The sequence below is a fragment of the Chlamydotis macqueenii genome, chromosome 6 (genome assembly GCF_036417535.1).
Source record: "Chlamydotis macqueenii isolate bChlMac1 chromosome 6, bChlMac1.mat, whole genome shotgun sequence".
Taxonomy (NCBI): Eukaryota; Metazoa; Chordata; class Aves; order Otidiformes; family Otididae; genus Chlamydotis; species Chlamydotis macqueenii.
In genome coordinates, this window is record NC_141561.1 from 39,458,197 (window position 1) to 39,478,770 (window position 20,574).

Here is a 20,574-nt window from a genome sequence, read left to right on the forward strand (position 1 = left end):
TCTTGGCACGTTTCTTCGGTGCTTTGCTTACAAACTGTCCACAGCGATGCACAACTGTGCTGGGAAGCCAGCTGTTACTGCAAGAACTCTAGAGATCTTCTTTTCATATGACTTTAATAAAGCTGCATGTGGAAAAAAGCTCCGATATTGCCATCATGACCACGATGCAATTCCAAACGGCTTGCAGCAGACGCGAGTCGAAGCGTGCAGGAGGCAAAGCATTACACGTGGCAACGATCTCACGTGCCTCCTATCAGTGATATTTACTTTTTCTTGGCTACACGGACACGAACTGGCCGCTGTAATACTGCAAGCGCCATTGCCATAGTTACTGTTGCACAACATCATCATCTTTCTGATACTCCAAAGCCAGTTTTGGGTCTGGTGTGACAGGTCAGTCTGTAATGATTTTAATCTAAAAGCAGGATGCTCTCTTAAAAGAGAGGGAGGGGAGGAAGCCAGCACAGGTTAAACCCAAAGAAGCAAACAAGGTGGTGGAAAGCAAAGACTTTTGAGCACATTTTCTACCACACCAGGAAGTCCGGGTTGCTCACTGACTTCCTTCACTGTTTAAACACCGCAAGTTGTGTGATACCGCATTGCTTTTACCTTTGTACTTAAAAGCAGATCCCTTGTCTAAAAAGAGTCTTAAAAACCAGCTATATCCTTAACTTGTCCCTGTTTTAAGGCCCAAAACCATGCGGCCTTCTCCATTAAGGTCCAGTTTTTTGCTTTTCTGTAGGCACAACGTGTGACCCTTGCCCTGGCTTGCTGAGCACTCCAGCACAAATGCAGAACCAGCATCTATCTGGAGACAGCAAACTTTGGGACTGAAATGTGAGCAGCAGGGACTTCTACTTTATTTTTCAGCAGATGGAATGTGTCTGGATATAGAGCTAGCATTTTTAAAGTAAGAGCACAGAAAAGCCGTGTTTAGAGAACCCGTGAGGGAGGTAGGATAATGGTTGGTTCTCTTTGTTCCCAACAACATGAGAACTTCCACAATCGCTCGTTAAGGCAGGAGCTGATACTTTAACAAAAAGCCGACTTGCTCTGCTTCATCCCCAGCAGAGAAACATACATGTTAAATAAAAGCATGAGAAAAGTACACAAGAAGACATAAATACTCTTTAAATGGTGGCACAGTTTAAATGAAAGATGCTTGTTTTGCCTTCTCTAGCTTTAAAAACAGTCACAGCTGGGTAATTGCCTGAAATCCAAGAGAGGAGAAATCTTGGTTTTGTTTGCCGCACCAGGTGACGTCTGCACCAGCTCAAACTCTTGCTATATGAAGCACGAAATACTTGCCAGGCCACAGACACAGTGATGGGAAAACAAAATACTTAATCCTGCGTGCATCAGCTGAAAGTGGGTTTTAGCTATTACTCGTTTTCAAGTAGTGTTTTTAAGTACTGATACAGAGGTATAGATATAAGATTATAAAATTACTTTGTAAACTACTCTCACCAGTGGTTGTTTCCTTAAGTGCTGAACCTTCGAGACTCGGACCTCTTCAGCAGCACCTCTGGAAACATCTTGTTTTGATGCCTCAAACACACAGCGCAGTGCCTGATTTGAGGAATCCGCCAGGAAAGTTTTCACTGGAGCAGTTTGCCTGAATTTGCCCCAGATCAGCTGGTACTGGTGGAAATCTAGGTTCTATGTAAGCGCATAGTATTTCTCAAGATCGTGGTCTCCTCGCTCTTGGGTGACTGAGAGATCAGCTTCAGGAGTAGCTTACACTACATTCTTCGAGCCTAAGAGATAAAAGGAGGTGAGAGAATGAGAAAAACATCTTGTCAAAAACAAAATTAAAGAATGAGCAAACACGAGTTGAGAAAACGTGGCAGTAGGAAGCGTGTGCACATGCCGCGTCTCCCTTAGGATACATATTTTGTCTATATTCACCACGTTCACTTCATTTTTTCCCAAACTAGATGTTGCGTGGGTAGTTTAAAATAGGAGACTCTTGCTTCCAGTAAACAGCCCTGCCGTCTCTCTGTCTAGACTTACAATAACACTGTCTGAAGAAAAATAATAATTGGACCATGGGTTTAGATTAATCTGATTTTCAAAGACTTTTCTTCACGCCATTATAAACTGAAATTGTTAAGCAGTTCCAGAAGGTCATCGAAGACCGAATGCTGAATTTTGCTCATCGCTAATAAGAGGAACTGGCAGAGGGTGCAAGGAGTCTTGACACTGTTACAGCCTGCACTGGATAGTATTGGCTCAGCTTTAATTAGTCTTTAGAGGAGGCAGCAGTATGTTGACAGCACCTTTATGAACTGGTTCATAAAAACATTTTATTAATCCCAGCACGGGTCACAGTGGCCAGATATTAACTGAACTGCTGTACTGCAGGAAAAGGCAGGAGAGCTGGCGATACCTGAAGATAAAATAGAAGCCGATTTCTTGACTTTTCTAAAGAACAGCTTAGCTGTTTTTAAGGTCAAGGCATTTTAAGCCTAACTAATAATAACGCTGTTGTGACTCTGGCCTGCTCACTGAATTTTAGATTTTGGTAGTGGGCAGTGGCCTTCAAGGGAGGAAAAAATATCAGCAAAAGCAGAAAACGGAGCCAAGGTAGGAAACCAAGGGCTGCCACATTCACTGTTTCTAGCCATCATCGGCACATACACACACCCCTCGGGCTTGGTTTTTAATTCCTCTCTTGCCTTCTACCCTGCTGAAGCCAGACAGCGGAGAGCAGGTTTTTCTACAAACATACTTTCTTCATCTTTCGGTTACAGTTTTTCTCAGCTGAAAAACAAAACATGAGCAACTGGAAATGGACAGGCTGTTACTAAAACTTGCGGAAAAATAAATTTGACTGACAATCTTTGCATTAATAGAACAGAATAGAATATTTAAGTTGGAAGGGACCTACAATGATCATCTAGTCCAACTGCTGTGGAAGGGTTCTGACAATTTAAGGCCTCCATGTTGCGGTTCTGCACTGGTTTAACTAGATTTGACTACAATAAATTTCAATCATTTTTTAGTGAAGGGGAAGCAATATTATTCCAGTGAATTTTTAGGATGCAGCAAGTATTCTATTAGCTGACTGCTAAACCTTGTGTCGGGTCTCTAGCTTTGCTTGATCAAGCCTTCTAACCTGGATGCTTCTCCAATTGCTTTACTTTGGTTCCTTTATTAACTGGAAGCTAGTGCATGGAAGACCTCGTTAAAGCTATGCACATATTGAAGATTTACAGGTTGAGGGTCTGATTTAATCTGATCATGAAAGAGCTTCTGAAGAGTCAACTGGTGAAGTCAGTCGCTTATTCTCTAATATTAAATGCACCCTTATTATAATTTTTTTTTACAATCATTTAATCTGATTGACCATTTCTTCCACTGACCTGGTGCTGGAATGTGCAGTTGAAGTGAATTAATTTAAGCAGTCACTAATGAAATGGCCGCAGCATGCCAGATGTTTAAGGTCCCCTTTTGAAATCATGATGATTGTTGGTTTTCCTCCTCTTGTAATGCTGCCATTTTTCACATCTACCTGGTGATCTGCTGTAATTAATACTACAGCCCTGCAAGGTGATGGTAGAAGACCACATTGGTGCTGAGGGAAGGCCGTTCCCGCTGGCAGGGCCCTGATTTTCCTCAGACACAGAGGACAGAGCCGCGCTCCTGCGCGTCAAAATGGCGGCGGGGCCTCAACTGCTTCCCCCTCCTCCTGCGCCTCAAAATGGCGCCGCCCTGCCGGGCTCTCAACGCCTTCCCCAGCCCTTTGCCGCCACTCGCAACTCTCGCGAGAACTCGCCGGACGCCGTTGCTCCCCCTCCGCCAATTCCCCTTGAACTCTCGCGAGATCTCCGCGCGCGGCCGGCGAAAGCGGTTGTTGCCGGGTGCGCGCCTCCGCCTCCCCCCCAACCCCCCCCCCCCCCCGCTGCCCACTTCCGGCGGCCCCGCCGCTGAGGGAGGGAGGGCAAGGGCGGGAAGGAGGGAGGAGCCGCGCCGCCGCCGCCGGCTGCCCCGGGCCAGCCCCGGGGATGGTGTTGGCCGCGGGAGCCGGGCCTTGACGCCGCGCTCAGGTGAGTGCGGGCCGTCCCTTTGCCCCCCCCTTCTCTGCTTCCCCTTCGGGCCGGGGCTCGGGCCCAGCCCCTCCCGCCCCGCCTCAGGCCCGGCCCCCTTCGCTCCCCGACATCTCCCGGGGCGGCCCTGGCCCGCCAGGCCTCGGGGCCCCGGCCGCGCCACGGGGGAGGACCCCTCTGGGCCCCCGGGAGCGCTCCCCCGGCCTAACAGGGCCGTGCCCCCGCCGCGCCTCCCTTCTCCCCCTGCGGAGGGGCTTCCCGGGGGCGCAGGGAGCGGGGAACCGGCAGTGCGGGGCAGGGCCGCCCCCCCCCCCCCCCCGCACCCAAGGGAGCTGGAGAAATCCCGGGGCTCGGTAAATAATCCCGGTTCCCGCAGTGGCACAGCCTCGCTTTCCCCGTGCGGTTGGCAAGTTTTGGGTGCTTCCTCGCTGTGCTCCGCTGATGACATTTGGGATATAGCTGGAGACGGTAATCTCTTTTCCACACTGGTCACACTTCTCTTTGGTTTCCTAGTTTCTAGGGCAAGCGGTGAGGAAACAGATCTTTTAAGGTATTTAGGCATTTAATTCCCATTGAGGTTGATTTCATTTGGACTTGGCACCTAAAAGATGGGTGGTTTGTTTTTTTTTTTGAGGGAGTTGCCTGCAGTTTACAGTTTTTCTTTTTTTTTTTTTTTTCCTTTTAGACCTTGTGAGACTATTTCCTAGACTCCCCTACTCCTCCTCTTCCCCCCCTCAACCCCCGAAAACCAGTTGTTGACTTTCTCTTCTCCAAGGAAAAAAGAACTGTTTTGTCTACTTATTCTTTCTGTGGGGTAGTGGGAGAGAAAACCTACTGAATGTTTCAGTTGAGCAAGCAGGATTTAATTTGCCCTGAATTTTACTTTTTTTTTTAAAAGAATCTGGATTGTGAAGCTAACACACGTACTTATCAGCTTCAGAGAACTTGACCTTCTTGTAGATCTTACCCAAGTTTCATACTGTTAAGTACTATTGTGAAATATGTGCTTTCCTTTTTTTTTTTTTTTTTTTAAACCTTGTTATTCACTTACCTATTAGGTTCTTCTCAACACCCAGGTGTGGCGTCACTTGTTTTATTTCTCCTTCTTGCCCCTTGACCAGTATTTGGTGTTGGTTTGATGTTTGGTATAAATCTGTCAGCTTTCACACAACCTGGGGAAAGCAATAGGGCTGATACAGTCAGATATATTTCACAGATAGAGCGATGAAATCGACAGGCCAGAGGCTTTGTCTCCTGTTTACTCTGTGACAAGAACAAACGAAATGAACAAGAGAAGTAACTGCTGTTGCAGTGGACCTGTTAAACTTCACTTGTGTTGTCATTTTATAGTGCGATCCTCTTCATCAGTGGTTTGCTGGACTTTATCGTTTGCCTTATGAGTATCTCTGCTGACTCTCCATTTTGTACTCTGAGAGCTGATGCTACCTGAATGTCCGTTTTCCTGTCTGGGTAACTGCCTGGTCTTCTATGCAAACTGTTTCATGGAAAGGCTATATACTATCTTTTTACAAGTCCCCCCCTCTTAATTTTTTTTTGCTTAACTCATACGACTAAAGGATAAACATTTCTCCTACCATTTTAGTGGTGGTTGGGCCTAAAGAGCATGGATCTTGTCAGCATTATGTTGATTTTGGCCAAACTGTGAAGAAGAACGTGTTGCCTTCATCTAAGGGTAGTGTCAAGATGTATTAAACCATGACAGAAGGAATGTTTTGGTTTTATGACTTTGGCATTCTGTCCACTTTTTACTGTAATGTATTTGTCAGTTATCTTCTATAGTGGAGGACTGACACAGCAAAAATTCTCTTCTTTTCAGTTTCCAAATCTCCGTATGTAACATTCTCCATCGTTGCTTTGCTCTGGGAAGAGTTATTGTTGTGCAGCTGCGTAGATAATTGCACTATTTGCAGTTTAAATCCATTTCCTTTCTTGTGTCCTGGTAGCTGACTCAAAGTTTGCTTCCTAGTGTTAGAGAATTGTTCCAGTAACACCTCCCCTCCCCTTTCTCTCTTTATTTTTTGGCCAGACAAAAAGTAACCCCGAATATTGAAGCGTGGATGAGAGTGGACGTAGCAGGTTATCTGGCCAGGGATCCGGCAGGAGTATTTTCAAAGGAGCGGTGTCAAGCAGTGGTATACTGCAGTGAAATTGGATTGTAAACAATGATGAAAGTCTGACCTTTCTCTGGCAAAATTGAACTTCCTCTTGGCCTAATGTACTGTAACTCCCTCGGTATTCACATCTGAAACAAACTCCCATTCTTTAAGTACTCTAGGCCATTCTTGGCTTTAATTGCAGTCGTGTTAGCTGCATATATCGTATTCTTTGTTTGACTGCAAAGAATATGATCGTAGTTATTGAAAAAGAAACTAACTGTAACTTGGTTTTGTACGTTTTTTGTTTTGGTAATTGCCTTTATTCCAATATTTCTGTTCTAGGTTGAAGACAGCAGTAATGCTAACTCTGGCAAGCAAGTTGAAGCGGGATGATGGTGTCAGAGGACCCCGTGCATCCAATCCAGCTTCCGATTCAACTCGGAGGGTGTCTGTTCGAGACAAATTACTTGTTAAAGGTGAAAGGAATTTGTGTTTGAATATTTCGGGATTTAGAGTTTGCAGGTGTGTTGACAGTGCTCAGTATGAAATGATTTCCATAAATATTTTTTAAATTGCTTGTGACTTACCTCATGGTTTATACTGTAGGGTGTATATTGGTGCGCATCACATCTCCAACAGCTCTTTGCCTGTAGGACACTTATTTTCATTGAATAATGTAAAACATGGAAAGCCTCCTCCTTACTCTGTTGAAGAATTAATCTGTCATTGGGAACTGTCATCAATTAAAATGTTATGATAAAAAATTGTCCCAAGTGTCACGAAACATGTAGGAGGAGAACATCAGATTTGACTTGATGGAAGGGTATCTTTTGAGCAAAAATATAACTGCCTGTAACAGGAAAGAAAGTCCGAAAAGTAATAACAGTCTCCTGGTGGTCTTTAATGGTACAGATCAGAGGCAGTAAACTTTAAAAAAAAGCTCAAAAAAGCAATGCAAAGAGATACTTTTCATAGTCCTTTTTCCAGGACTTCCTGGAGTCACAGGAAGTTGAGTGTGAGGTAGCGAATAAAAAACCAGCCCCCTCATTTTTGTAGCACCACGTGGTCTGTTCAAGAAAGGCTACTGTAGGTTGCTACTACCTGACTCTCCATTGTTGGAGGTAAAAAAAAATTTTGCTTTTTGGCAGTTCTGGATAAATGAAGTAGTTTGAGAGACAGTAATTAAGCTATTTTATAGGAAAACTGGGGATGGCTCTTTTTTGTTTTTCGGATTTTCTGTAGCACGCATAATCTTATATTTTAAAATCCATAGGTGCGGGCACTTTGCAGTTACTATGGGCTTAAACTCAGGTTTACTCCCTCTAGTAATAGTTGAGTGTTTTAACGGTCGAGCTGTACAGCTTGACGTAGTGGCAAGGAATCATGTTGTTTAGGCTGGTGTTTCTGCTAGAAATGATCAATAGCAGATACGCTCCCGTTGATGTGTAGGCTGTCATGGTCAGGATTCATGCCAGTCAAATGAAACGTGCTCATGTCCTGGTCTTATTTCAGAATGGCTTGAGAATCCCTCTGGTATATTTGCCTAACTATAGCGTTACATGCCTTTTTCAAATCAGGGTAGATTCTGCCATATAACTGTATACTGGAGCAAGGTTCCACTGCAAATGCTGCTGCCTCGGTGCGCTGGGAAGTGCCTCAGCTAGACTGTAGGAATATTACCGTCAGAATTTTCTCTCTTTGCATTGTTCTAAGGACAGGGAGTTTTAATTCACTTTAAACGCTGATGTGATACCTCTTGCAAAGAGCTTGCTTTAGAATTCCAGTTTGGGAATCCTCAGTTAACTGCAGTTCTGAGGGGGAAAGATACCAGGCAGGAGCAGTAAGCTCTTTAACCAGGCTAAGCTACAAAGCCAAATTACTAAATATACATAATCTGAGATTTTCATTAACCTACAAGTGTATTCTTGAAGGGAAAATAGCAGTGTAGTATAAAGACATTTCAACTACAATGCCTGGTACAGTTTGAAGTGCCGCTGTACCCTTAGAATAATCATGTTTTTTCACTTTTATGACTCAAAGCTTACTTATGTCTGCAGGGGAAGAAAAGAATGTAAGCTGTAGAAAATTAGTATTGACATTGTAATTGCTATGGCTACCATTAGCAAACCACCACAGACTGAGTATTGACCGAGTTGGGTCCCAAACGGACAAATGTTAAAAGCAGGTCACTGCCAGCATCCTTCTGACAAGCGTGAGTGTTAGATGGTGATCCTATTGTGTGTGAAAATTGGCTCTCCAAAAAGAGTTGTAGGAGCGACTGTCAGTCTGGGTAGGATGGTTTTTGGACTGAACTGGGAACTGGCAATAAAGTTACATCACTTCAGTGTAACTACACTGAAAGTGAGGGGGAGATCTAGTAGTTAGCCTGAAAAAGGCTTTTTGAAGATATTTTCTTTTAAGCTGCACTTTAAACTAAATGTAGACCGTTCAATTACAAAAGTTTCTAGAACTTGCTCCAGCTCTTCAAGCTAGATCAGCTGAAGCACCATCTACAACACTGAGAGCCTGAGTGAAGCTGGACGTCTGACGTTGATAGTGTTTTTAGGTCGCATTGTCTAGATCTGCAGGAATGAGTTTGATAGGGAGTGAAGAGCTGCCTGCTAAAGGTACGCGTGCAGCCAGAATGCCTTTTACCGCTTGGTTGTATGAACCTGTAATAGGCTGTTTTATTAGACTTGAAACAAAGTTAGTAGGAGCCTGTAAGAGTAGTTTTAAGTAGAAGTTGTTACTGATGTTTGTTTAGGCTGGAGTTATCAACCAGACAGATGACAGTTGCAGAATGGGAGAAAGGCTCAATCAGGTCAATCTCCTGGCAACTGTGAATTAAAAAATAATCTATTCTACAAAAAAAGACAAGACATGCTGGCCATCAGTAAGGAAGGAGAAGGAGGAGAGGAGAAAAGGCCCAGCATATTCTGTTCTTATTTGCCCCAGCAGTTGTGCTGACGTTAGTGCTGGTTCAGTTGTACCTCTTAACGGTGGTGGTGGTTTTACTCTACTGTATAAAGCCTGTGAGTTGAAAGAACAAGGGAGTGTGGTCACTTACGTTAGAGAGCTCAGTGGTAGCTGTGCTCTCCCTGTAGCACACCTGGATCCTTTTTGGCCTTAAGTCTATAGCTTCTGAGTCAGTAGAGCAGCAGGCAAGTGATCTGTGCAGCGTCCTCCACAGCAGCTTACATACGTGGTGGGGCTGTCCGGGAAGCTTAGCTGAGGGTGATTTTTGGCACAGTACCTTAAATCCCGCCTGGCCCTGGGAGCTGGTGATAGCAATAAGCCAAGGTCAGATAGTGGTTTGCCTGCTCGAGTGGTGATGATGTGCTGGGAAGATATTCTCCTGTTCCTGATCCACAGTAAATTGGTGATAGTCTAATAAATTCTGCAGACAGATGTCTGCCAGTTCTACTAGCGGTATCGCCCAGACACAGACAGTGTCTGATTTTTATCTGGAGGTAAATTAAAACCAGTCTTGTTTGTGCTGATAGAGAGTCCAATCCAAGGAGACGTTAAAGGGTCTTTTTTAAGGGTGTGTTGTCGCACTGGTAACCCTGCAGTCCTCAAATGTATTGTGCACACTGGCTGGTAAATAGATCAGTGCTATTTTGATTATGGGGTGGATTGTCATGACCGCAGCAACTGATAAGTGTGGACAACGCTTACAAAATTTTAAAAACTTGGCATAGACCAACTACATGTGTCTGCTAACTGATGTTTCTGTAAAGTAGGGAAAAATAAGTGATAATTTAGGTAAAATGTTAGCTATTGGCACCATATGAATGAGAAGAAAATTCAAAGTGGACATTTGAAATAATTTTACTAAAACTGGAAGTATGTGAGCTGTCAGCCAAGTGTCATGAGGTGCTGTCCTTGGTTTTAGTGATGGGTGCATGTTAAACAGGCTTTTTTTCCCCACTTCTGTGAAAAAGTGACTCTTAAAACATTGGTGCCCTTTGCTAGTTTTTCTAAGCTGTGCCTTTGATTGCTTACATGTCCTGTGTTGTTGTTATATATTCAAATATCAATCATGGCTCAGGGCACCGTTTCGGTAGATTATTTCCTGGACATATTATGAAAGGAAAAAAAAAAAAATCTCTAAAGTTTTATGTAGGGAAGTAATTCTGAGGCAGCTGGATATTCTCTTCCAGCTGTTTTTCCTCTGAGGTGTTAAAGTCACAGCTGCTAACCAGGACTTGGTAGCAGCCTGTGCCCTGCTGATTATCTCAGCAGCTAATGGAGCACACTTGGGAGGCTAGCAGGGTACATGTACCCAGGGTGAGGAGCACAAGGTAGTTCTGAAACCCTGGGAAGTCACAGGAGAACATCCACCACTTCAAATCACTGAGGGTGTGGGAGGGTGAGGAGTAGTAATTCAGACTGACATTTCTTGGACAGAGACTTTCTAACCAAGGAGTGGTGGACTGGAGGGAGACCAAGCAGTGACTAACGTGTATTAAGACGAATGAAAAGGAGGAAACGTGAACAACTGGAGAAGGTAGAAAGCAAATACTGATGTGAGGGGGAGCAGCGGACAGAAATGGTGCTTGAAGGGGCTCTGCTGCCTCTCTGGCAGGGAGAGAGGCTCTGATAAAGCACAACTTTTAACCAAGTTCGGTATGACTCATTCTGGCATCTCTGTTTTCCCTGGATTTTCAATGTAGGCTCAGTTGGAGAGCAGGGCCCTAATTCTGTCAGAGTGGTACACCAATTACAATAGAGCAAGACATACACTTGCTTTAGCTACTTTCAATTTGTTGAGGCAATTTTTGATGTTAAAACCGCTTTAAATTAATCTCTAAGAGGGAACTTAATGGAGTTAGGAATAGAGGCCACATGACTGCTCCTGCAGGATGCTCTGAGCCATGCAGTGCTAAACTTGAAAGGTAGATCCTTTCTGAAAACGTGAAACGGGCTGAGGACAAGCCAGAGTACTATTTAAGTTTAATATTGTCTAAGGCACGTGATTCCTAAATTGAATTAAAGAACATGCCAGGATGTCAGTAATATCAGCAATGTATATGCTTATTGATCGCATCCCTTGAAATGATTTTTTTTATAGTGCATCTAAACATCATTCGGTTTTATATTATCAGTGCTGCTTAGTGTGATTGTGAGTGACAGCTTGGACAAATTTAACACCTATAAAATGAGTTAGCATGGATTATTCCTCAGTTGTCTTCACCATTTGTGGGTTTTACAACCAGGTTTATGTAACTGGAAGATGTTTCAGGTGTGCATTTGGAAGGAAGTGGGAAACTGATCATAAAAATGAAGTAAATATGCATGTAAATAAAAACGAGGAGAATCCGTATATTTGCTTTCTTCAATCCTTCTGATACAGTAATATCCCTCCTTACAATGACAGGTGAGGAAAATTGGGAGGACAGAAAATACTTCTCTTTTGAGAATTAAAAGAAAAAACCTTCCTTCATTAACGCTCTTGAAATTATGTGAGGCATAGTTTTAAAAATGCTGCATTAACTTTTTGCACATTACACAACTTATTGACAAAAGCATTTCCTTTTCAATTATGCTTTTCAGCCCTTCAAAGTGAAATCCCTTATTTTGGAAGAAGACAGTGGAAAGCTGCTTGATAAATGAGTGATTTACCTTTATTAAAGAAGAAACCGGTAGTTTACAGTAAAGTACTTGCAGTGTAACTGTGATAGATATTGCAAAGCTAAAAATACACGATGAGAATTGAAGGTAATTTGAGAAATTATTAGTGAGACTTTTTCTAGGACTTCACTGGCAAAGGGAGGTCTGGTTCAGTGTATTGCTTCACTCCTTATGCCTCTGATACAGACAGACTCTTTGTAGTGAGGCTAGTACACAAAGCACTTCTATATTCTGACTTGTTGGGGTGGGGGAAGGGGAGGGGGCAGGAAAAAGGTGATTATAGTCTGGGCGTTACTGAATATAACGTTCACGTGGGTCTCATAAACCATATGCCTGTGCACACGTCAGAAGTGTGTGTGTGTTCCTATTTCTGTCCTGAGAATTGTCATGGGTAGAGAGAGTTATTGTTTGTGAAATAATTTATAAATAGCTCTGGTTCCTTGTGTTAGCCTTAGCTTTCCCCTGTTTTGTAAAGTTCCTAAGCTGTTTCTGAAGCATAATCAGTTTGCATTCAACTCTTCCAAAGTTTGTGGAACTTTGGAAGAAGTTTAACCCTTACCTTCTTTTTATGTTTGATGGTTTAAAATAGCGTTTGGAACTGTTCAAACAAGTGCATACTGGGTCAAGAGCAGGAGTCTGCAGATGGCACCTGCCATTGGATGTGCTCCTGCACTGGATGACCTAAGGTTTCAGGAACACCAGGCTGGCTGGTTCGGAGCTCGTCTGGGTTTGGGCTGACTGCATCCCAGTTTGCTTCCTGCTAAAGCTCTGGCACACGTCTGCGCTTACAGCCTTTCAAACCTACCCAGGGTGGCTTATCAGAGCAGGAGCAGGGCCTTGCAGTGCTCACGGGTTTGCTGCTTCTTGACAATCAGCCCTCTTGACTGCGAGAGGAATTGAGATGCTCCGCAGTCTTTCTGCACCTCTGCTAAGCCAGTGCTGAGCCGGCACTGACGAGTACTATCTTCCTGTGGAAGTTTTGGAGTGCTCTCACACAGTATTTTGTTTGATAGACAAGGTCAGAAAGATTCTGAGATTAAGTTTGCTCTTTAGTTTAGTGAGGCTTTTGGAGCTCCTGGAAGTTCAGTGCATTGGAGCTGTAACTGTTGCTTCCATGTTTTGCTTATTTACAAATTTGTTGAACCATGGCAGTAAGTTGGCAGACTGCACAAGGGGTGTTCTCTTACGGAGAATATTCTTGTTGGTGGTCTTACTTTATGTAGAAAATACATAGTGTAAAACATCAGAATCCTTATGGAATTTGAATGAGGTGGTCAAAATGTTTGCTTTCAGAGCAGCAAAATACAAAAATGATTTCAATGTCAAGACTATCACTAGCAAGAGCCATAGAATTTGGAAAACTCGCCAACACTGTGGCTTTGGTGCATTAAGTGTTCTAATTATTGTTACTCACCAATGTTAATGTGGCACAGTTAATAGTAGCATCTGTTTCCTTACTTGGTGTTACTTTAAAAGTTTAGATTATTGAAGTGGGTCTTTACCTGCTTTTTTTTTAATCTTTATAAAGTTGTTTTGTTCTTAATTTCAGTGGTTTGTTGCAGAGTTGATTAGAAAGCTTATTTTTGGGGAACTTGCCTTTATTTACAAAGCTTTTGTGCAGGTTGGTTATCGTAGCCTTCCCACCTGTTTGCACACCTGCAAAGAAAGAGCACGCTGTTCTGTACTCATGGGTGTGAGCGCCTTCGTTTTCATGTTTCCACAAGAAAACACGCTCAATTCTTCTGCTGTGACAAAGGGAAACCCACTCATTCTTGTGCCATGACAAAGGGAAACATGGAAGCACAAATGCATTCCAGGAGATTTTTTCACACTTCAAAGGAACTATGGTGACCAGGAGATTCTCTACTGGCGCTTGCAGGAGGCAGAAGTGAGGCCCTGGCTCAGCAGAGCTGCTGTCATTGATGGGTTTGAACATGCTCTGTCCTTGGATTTTTTTTTTTTAATTTTTTTTTTCCTTTTGCTCTTTTCTCAGAATTGAAGTGAGGGGCGGGCAGGATTCATTAAGCCGAAACACACAAGCACAGAAAGCCATAAGGAAAGCAGTTAACACCTTAAAATAAGAGGCAGGTCCTAAACTCTACCCTGTAGTGAAGATTGATAGTGCCTTCTGCTATGAAAGGCTGGTGAGTTTAAAGAGAAAGGGATGGGGGAAACACTCTTATGATGGGTTTGTGTAGCTGCAGCCTTCACTAGTTGGTTATGTTTGTTGTTGGTTTTTTTTTTTAAACTAGAAAAGGAAAGTGAAAATGAAGTCCTTCCTTAGGGAAGCGTGAAACACAGTGCTTCTGTTTTGGTGGGGTTTTCTCTCTTGGTGTAGTAGGCTGCAGATGCAGAGATACCAGCACTGTGCCAAGCAGGTGGGAGGTGGGAGTCAGATAAGCGCAGTGCTCACTGCAGAGACCAGCCAGGTTTGGTAAGCATGAATGCAAGAAAAGTTCTGAGAAATTAGTGGTCTCTTAATTGTGATGAAATCAGCTTGGATTCTGTGCCAAGAAATCACTCCCCGTGAAAACTACAGTTTTCTTTAGATTTATTTTTTTGAGAGTTAGAGTTGAAATCTCTTACATGTTGTTGTTAGCTGAAATAAATGGGCTGTGTCTGTGATCAGGAAGCAAAGTCAGAGATCAAGTGGTAAAAAAGACTACAGAAAATGCAAAAAAAACCAAAACCCAACATTTCATTAGGTTTCCTAGAACTTCAGAAGTAAAAGGAGGGGGTATCTCGATACATCTCATTCATACTTCCGTGAACTACAGGTAGTTGAAAGTAAGACTTCAATAAACTGCACAGGAGATGGAGAAAGCAGGGGATCTTCCAGAGGAAGTAGCATGACAAAGAGAGGACTTAGGAATCAACTTCCCTTCCTAGGAGCTATGCAACTAAATTGGCTGACTTCCTTTCTTCTGTGAATAATTTTTAAGTTTTATGCATGGGAAATATAATAAATAAAAAGAAACCTTAATTGAACAAGAGTGCATATCTATAGCAAACTGTACTCCCAGGGGAGATACCTAGCAGAGACAGGAGAAGAAAAATCAGCACTCGTGAGTTTGTTCAACAGCGCAGAGGTTTATGGGGAGTTGTGCAATGGATGCAGTTTTTATCATCAACCAGTGCGTGTTGCTGTGCCAGGTGCCTGAAGTGAAGGCTTGTCTTTCTGTGTTCTTTCTGTGCTCTTAATGCTGGTTTCTGCAGGCAGGACCACATCTGGCACGGCAGTGCCCTTGAATTAGGGTTTCAGTAGCTGTTTTCAGGTGTGCGGTAGGTGGCATCGTGCTTGGAGGCTTCCCTACAAAAGCAGTGGGTAACCTGAAGCAGCCTGTAGCTGATGGTGGAAGAGCATTAGCAGTTGGATGCTGGAGAGTGGTGATGTGTATGCTTGTGCCAGTGCTCTGTGTATTAGAAGCCCCGGAGCTTCAGTCTTGGTGGAGCTGAACCTCCTAATCGCAGTAGGATACGTTTGCATTGTCTATAGGGCAGATGAGCGTTTTTAGTAATGAATTGAATGGCTTAAAGAGAAATTTCCAGGTAAACCTCCACTGCAGCTTAACTATATTTTTAAGTAAAATTTGATTTACGGAGTGGTTTAAGTTAGATCTGCTAATTTGGACTAAAAGAATTGCTTTATGCTTGTGTAAATAACAGTTGTGTGTTTCTTTTTTTTTTTTCTTTTGACAGAGGTTGCAGAACTTGAAGCTAATTTACCATGTAAGTATAGCATTTAATGGCAGATATTAAGTCAATCTAATGCTTTTTCACTTCACATGCAAGCTGTAACCTGATGTGTTTGTTAATAGTGAAAATAATAACAAAAATATTTATTTTAAAAAGTGATCCATATTCCTTAAAAAAAAAAAGCAAGATAATGTGGTTTTAGCCCTGTAATTTTACTTGTAACATATATAATGCTGTGAGCTCCCTTTCCCTTCAAATGCTGACCAGAACAGCATCATTCTGCCACGAGTTCTTGGAATACAAACAAGCACAACAAATTATTGCCTAGTAAGCTCAGAGGTATATTCAGAGCCCATGGTTTGCTCTGCCTAACTTCCTGTGGTACACATTCCTGTTTCAGAGTAATCTAAGATGTTTTCCCCGCAGAAGAGACACGAGCTGCTTGCAGCAGACTGAGAGTGTACGTGTGGGTTATTACTGTGCTGTGCATTCACACTGTCTTGTCCATCTGCTTGTCTTGCAAATAAAAGCAGCAGCTATTCTCTCTGATTATACTGGCAGGTAGCTTGTGGTATTTCAAGTCTTTCCCCATCTAAGGGAAGTTTTGACCGTATTTTTTCTCTCCGGGTTAGACTTCTGAATGCTGCTTCTGATGAGCATCTTCTATTTGCTGATGATTCTAAATCCAGATCAATGCTTCGGTCTTAAAAATCAGGCTTTTCAGTGTACAGCCTGCCTGATGGGAGGAATTACAAGGAGGAGGAAAAAATACTGAACAGAAGCAGCAAAAAGGGAGGGCAGGAAGAAGCATTATTTAACTCATCCTTTCTGTATACTCTTCTTTCTTGAAGGCAGTTATAGAGATTTTACATAAAGTAATTTTAACTTTTGTTGAACATTTTTGTGTAGACTCTTCTATAGGAGAACAGACACCTGGGAAATGTATATCAGAGTTTGTAGTTGCTACAATGCAAATGCATTCCTAGGGTTTGTGTACAGTTTCAGTAATTTTTTCAGGCAAATAGGGTCTATATCTCTCATAAATTTAGCTCCTAGACTACAGGAAAAGAACAGGCAGCTTGATGAGTTAAGAAGCTAAAGGCTGCATAACATGGATGATAATGTATCCATGGATATACATGTCTTCTAGTGCCAGCTTGTCTCTGCCACAGTTAAGAAAGGCCGGTTTTGTGCCTGGGAAGGCAACTTAGTTTGTGTCATCAAATGCGAACAAAGAGCTGTTATACTGTGAGCTTGCATCTATTGAACCGGAACCACTGGCTGGTTTCATCAGTTTGATGTTTTATCTTTTTTTTTTTTTCTACATTTGTTCTTCACTCTCACTATTCTGCTAAATTAATCTAGAAACTAGAAACAGTGTTTGGTTTGTAATGTTGCTCCATAACCTTCCCTGATAGTGTGTGTAATTGGTTATGCAGAAGAAACTTGTTTGATATGACAGCTGAACAGAGACTTCACTGGCTTTTGGATGAGGCTTTCAGTAAAGCTTGTATCTCATTATACCTTGCAGGTATAAATAATCCTTTGTTAGCGTAGGGCTGTGGTGGCATGACTTCTTGCAGACTGCAGTGTATGATCAAATGTTAATAAGATACATTACCATTAAAGAACTTGTAAGGAAGAGATGCTCGTTATGTATGCTGTCATCTTAGCGTGTAGCTACTATATATACAGAAGACCAAATCCTTTGACATTTTAAGGTCTTTGAGACAGCATAATTACTGAAAGGAAATAAGCTTCTTCCTCACAGCTCAAAGAAGTGAAGTTCCGTTACCGCAGGTGACCTGAGACTGTATAAGGAAGAGACGCTTAGAGACAAAGTGTAGGAGGAAATCACTTGACTGGAAGGTAGGGATTAATCAGGGCGTGAATTTGGAGAGTAGGAAAGATTATATACTTACTTTCCCAACAGTGGAAAAACAATTGTCTGATAATAATTATTCTTTCACTTCACAGGTACATGTAAAGTGAATTTTCCTGACCCAAACAAGCTTCATTACTTTCAGCTAACCGTAATCCCAGGTAATTTTTTTTAAACGTGTTACTTCTGTTTTTGTGTGTGTTGGTGTTTAGGAAATATATTTCCAAGAGTTTGCTTAAGAATCCAATAAACTCTCTAGTCAAAGAAAGACTGGCTGTAATACAGCGATTATTTAATAGAGGCAATGGAGAATTTGGATTTTGAGAACTCTGTTCCAATAAAAAGGCCATCAAAATTGAGCAGGTTTAGGAAGTATTCAGGTCTTGTTTGATCACTTTGATTGAAAACATTTTTTTTTCTCTCAGCCAATTTCAAACTGCCTTGTTTTATTTGCTGAGAAAAATCTTGGACTACACGTAGAGAAATTACTCTATTGCCAGCCCTGTTGCGTATTTATTCTTTTCTACTGATTGCTTGAGTCTGCAGAGATGAAAAGGTAGATGAGAGATGTAGTACTGTGGAAAACTTCAAATCTATGCATGTCTGAAGATGCTTAACAGGTGGGAGTCTTAGTCTTTGAATATTCAAGTATATGGAAATTAGTTATTTTATTATTAATACAACTTAAGTATACTGTGAAGCTTCTGCTGGCATGCTGTTCAGTAAAAACACTTTCAGAATTTATCATGTCCATGGAAGTTTCTTAATAGCCACCTGAAATTACAGAGTTTTGCTCACATGGCTGTCCATTTTAGAATAGAAAGTTAGGTTTGTTTTGCGGATGAATTTGTATGGAAGATTATTTAAACTTTAGGTGCACTTCTTGTTTTTACTGTGTGTCCCTTTGAGACTCTTTGCAACTCCTTAAATGAAAATATTGACATCTGCAGTGCACTGAATTGTTTGAGGTAGATGTGATGGGATGAGTAACTCCGTGCCAACTAATTGTTGTACATGCACATTTTCTGCAGATGCTTATTGTGAACAGAATTCAGATGCAGTATGGGAGTCCTCCTGATTTCTTACCTATAGAAATAATGGTTTACACTTAACATAAGTGATAGGAATGTTTCTGATAATCCAGTTACTTTGAAGTCAATGATCACTAGAGGTCACTGTTGCTGCTTCTTAGCCAAAATCAGCTAGCACTTCCTCGTTGGTAGAAATCCTGGGTGGTCTTCTAACACGTTCATTCATGTGATTGCTTTTTGTGATGGAAAAATGAGTAAGGCTGCCCTTAGTGTAATAAAAATAAATGCAAGCCCTAGGACTTTCAGCCTCTCATTCTGTGTGAGATGTATTCATGTTTACTTGGTGAGCGTTAGTCTGCTTGCACCGAATGTCCTTCAGTTTATATGATGCTGCTTTATTCCGTTTTGGAAATGAACTGACTTTACAAGATCATCACCATGAGAGTTAGGGAATGTGAAGCAATGACAGCTGCTTCATACTAACTCTAAAGTGTCTGAATAAATAGTCTTTTTTTTTTTTTTTTTGTCTGTTAACTGCTGTGCAGCAAGGTGTTGCAGTCAGAAGACAGTCGTTGAGTGCAGAGCATGTTTTCTGTGCTAGCTTCATTGCTGCAACGATCTTGGGAACGAGATGATATTAATTAACATTTTTTACTCTAAATATAGCTGCACAGCTGAAGTCTCTGCAGTTGCAGTCTGACCCAAGTAAACATCTATTTTCAGCTGTGCATAACTCAGGTACAGAATGTTGTGATCAGCTACAGCTTAGCACAGCTCTCTAAAGGCAGAACGTAACACATACCAAGGAAATCCTTGTAGCTTTCTGATTCCCTTAATTATTGAGATTTTTCTCTAGCATGTGCTAAATACTAGTTTTCTGTGGGATGGCAGAGAGGCAGCTAAGTGGTTGTCACAGAATTTGTCTGGGTCAGACGGGCCAAAATCTTTCCTTGATGCAACGGTTTTTGCAGTGTCTGAACAATGTTGTATGAATCTTGGCAGGCTGGAGGAAGAGCCAGTTTTCCTCCTCCTGCCCGGAACTCTCTCTTGCATTGAGGAGCTGAGTTACTTCTAGAAATCCTGCTCATACATCTGGCTCTTAAGGGAGCGCTTTGCAAATATCTCTGCAGCTTCCCAGTTGTGAAACAAGAGCTGGGCTCAGCGCAGCTGCGGCTGCCGGGGAATATCTCATGCTGCCGTGCAGATCTCAGTTAGGACTTACGTAGTAAGCGTGCATAAGCCAGAGTTGGTAGTCTGCACAGCACAAAGATTCTTGCTGGCTCACTTCTTAGGATTCTCAGTTACAGAGGTTGCATCCTTCTATGACTGATCTGCTACAGGGCTGCAGTTTATTTTATATTCATATTTTATGTTTAAGTTCTCTTATATTCTGATTAACGTTAGAGCTTGAATGTTGAAACCACGTTTTATAAGGAGTCTTACACCAAGACAGTTTCTGAAAGCAGCCGGCTGTCAGGGTACGATTAAGGCACTGACTGAACATGTTTTTCAACACTAGGAATGCCTTTTGTGGCCAGCCTTCTAGCTTTATGTTGTTGACAAAGCCTGTTCTCGGGTGTTTTGTTTTATGCGGTCAGCTTGAATGTGGCTGGTCTTGAAAGGGCAGTGAAAGAAGCTTCTTTAGGTTCACACAAAAGGTTAATTTGAATAAGAAAATAAACTTTACTGTCAAACAAATGCATTCAGCTCCCTTGCTCTCCACTTCTCTCAGTAGCCTTTCTTAGTAAGTATTTAATGTCACAAAATTATTCTGGTGACAGTGAGTTTTAAATGAAAATGAATTTAGAAAATCTTGATGAGGTTGACTGCTTATTTTGCATAAAAAGTTACTTGTGCTCAAGGAATTCTGATTCCTTTATGTTACAGCTTTCTGCAGTGTACCATGAGTGAATATATAGTAGCACACGATAGAAAATGGATAAGACTTAGATTTTGCTGCCACGATGGACAAATTGTGTGTTCTTGAGGGAGATACTGCTGGCTTTCACTGCTGTCTGAAGCTTCTTTTTCCTTTTGCCGTCTGAAACAATCGTGCTGTTGCTGAAAAATGCCCTTATGCCACTGCTTGCCTCATTTTTGTGCCAGTACCTTATTGGATCACAACCTAAGGAAAAGAAGATAGATGCTTACAAAGCAGGCAGAGT

At 42.1% G+C, this 20,574-nt stretch overlaps 1 protein-coding gene across 1 annotated transcript in view; it reads left to right on the top strand.

The window, feature by feature from the left end:
* The first annotated feature begins 3,895 nt into the window (after positions 1 to 3,895).
* Positions 3,896 to 20,574, top strand: part of UBE2F (ubiquitin conjugating enzyme E2 F (putative)) — a 70,218-nt gene continuing 53,539 nt past the window's right edge. The window contains exons 1-4 of the mRNA XM_086751203.1: positions 3,896 to 4,049; positions 6,509 to 6,642; positions 15,500 to 15,529; positions 17,474 to 17,539. Coding sequence (XP_086607329.1) covers positions 6,525 to 6,642; positions 15,500 to 15,529; positions 17,474 to 17,539 — 214 coding nt within the window. The 5' untranslated portion in view covers positions 3,896 to 4,049; positions 6,509 to 6,524. The remainder of the gene's footprint in view (positions 4,050 to 6,508; positions 6,643 to 15,499; positions 15,530 to 17,473; positions 17,540 to 20,574) is intronic.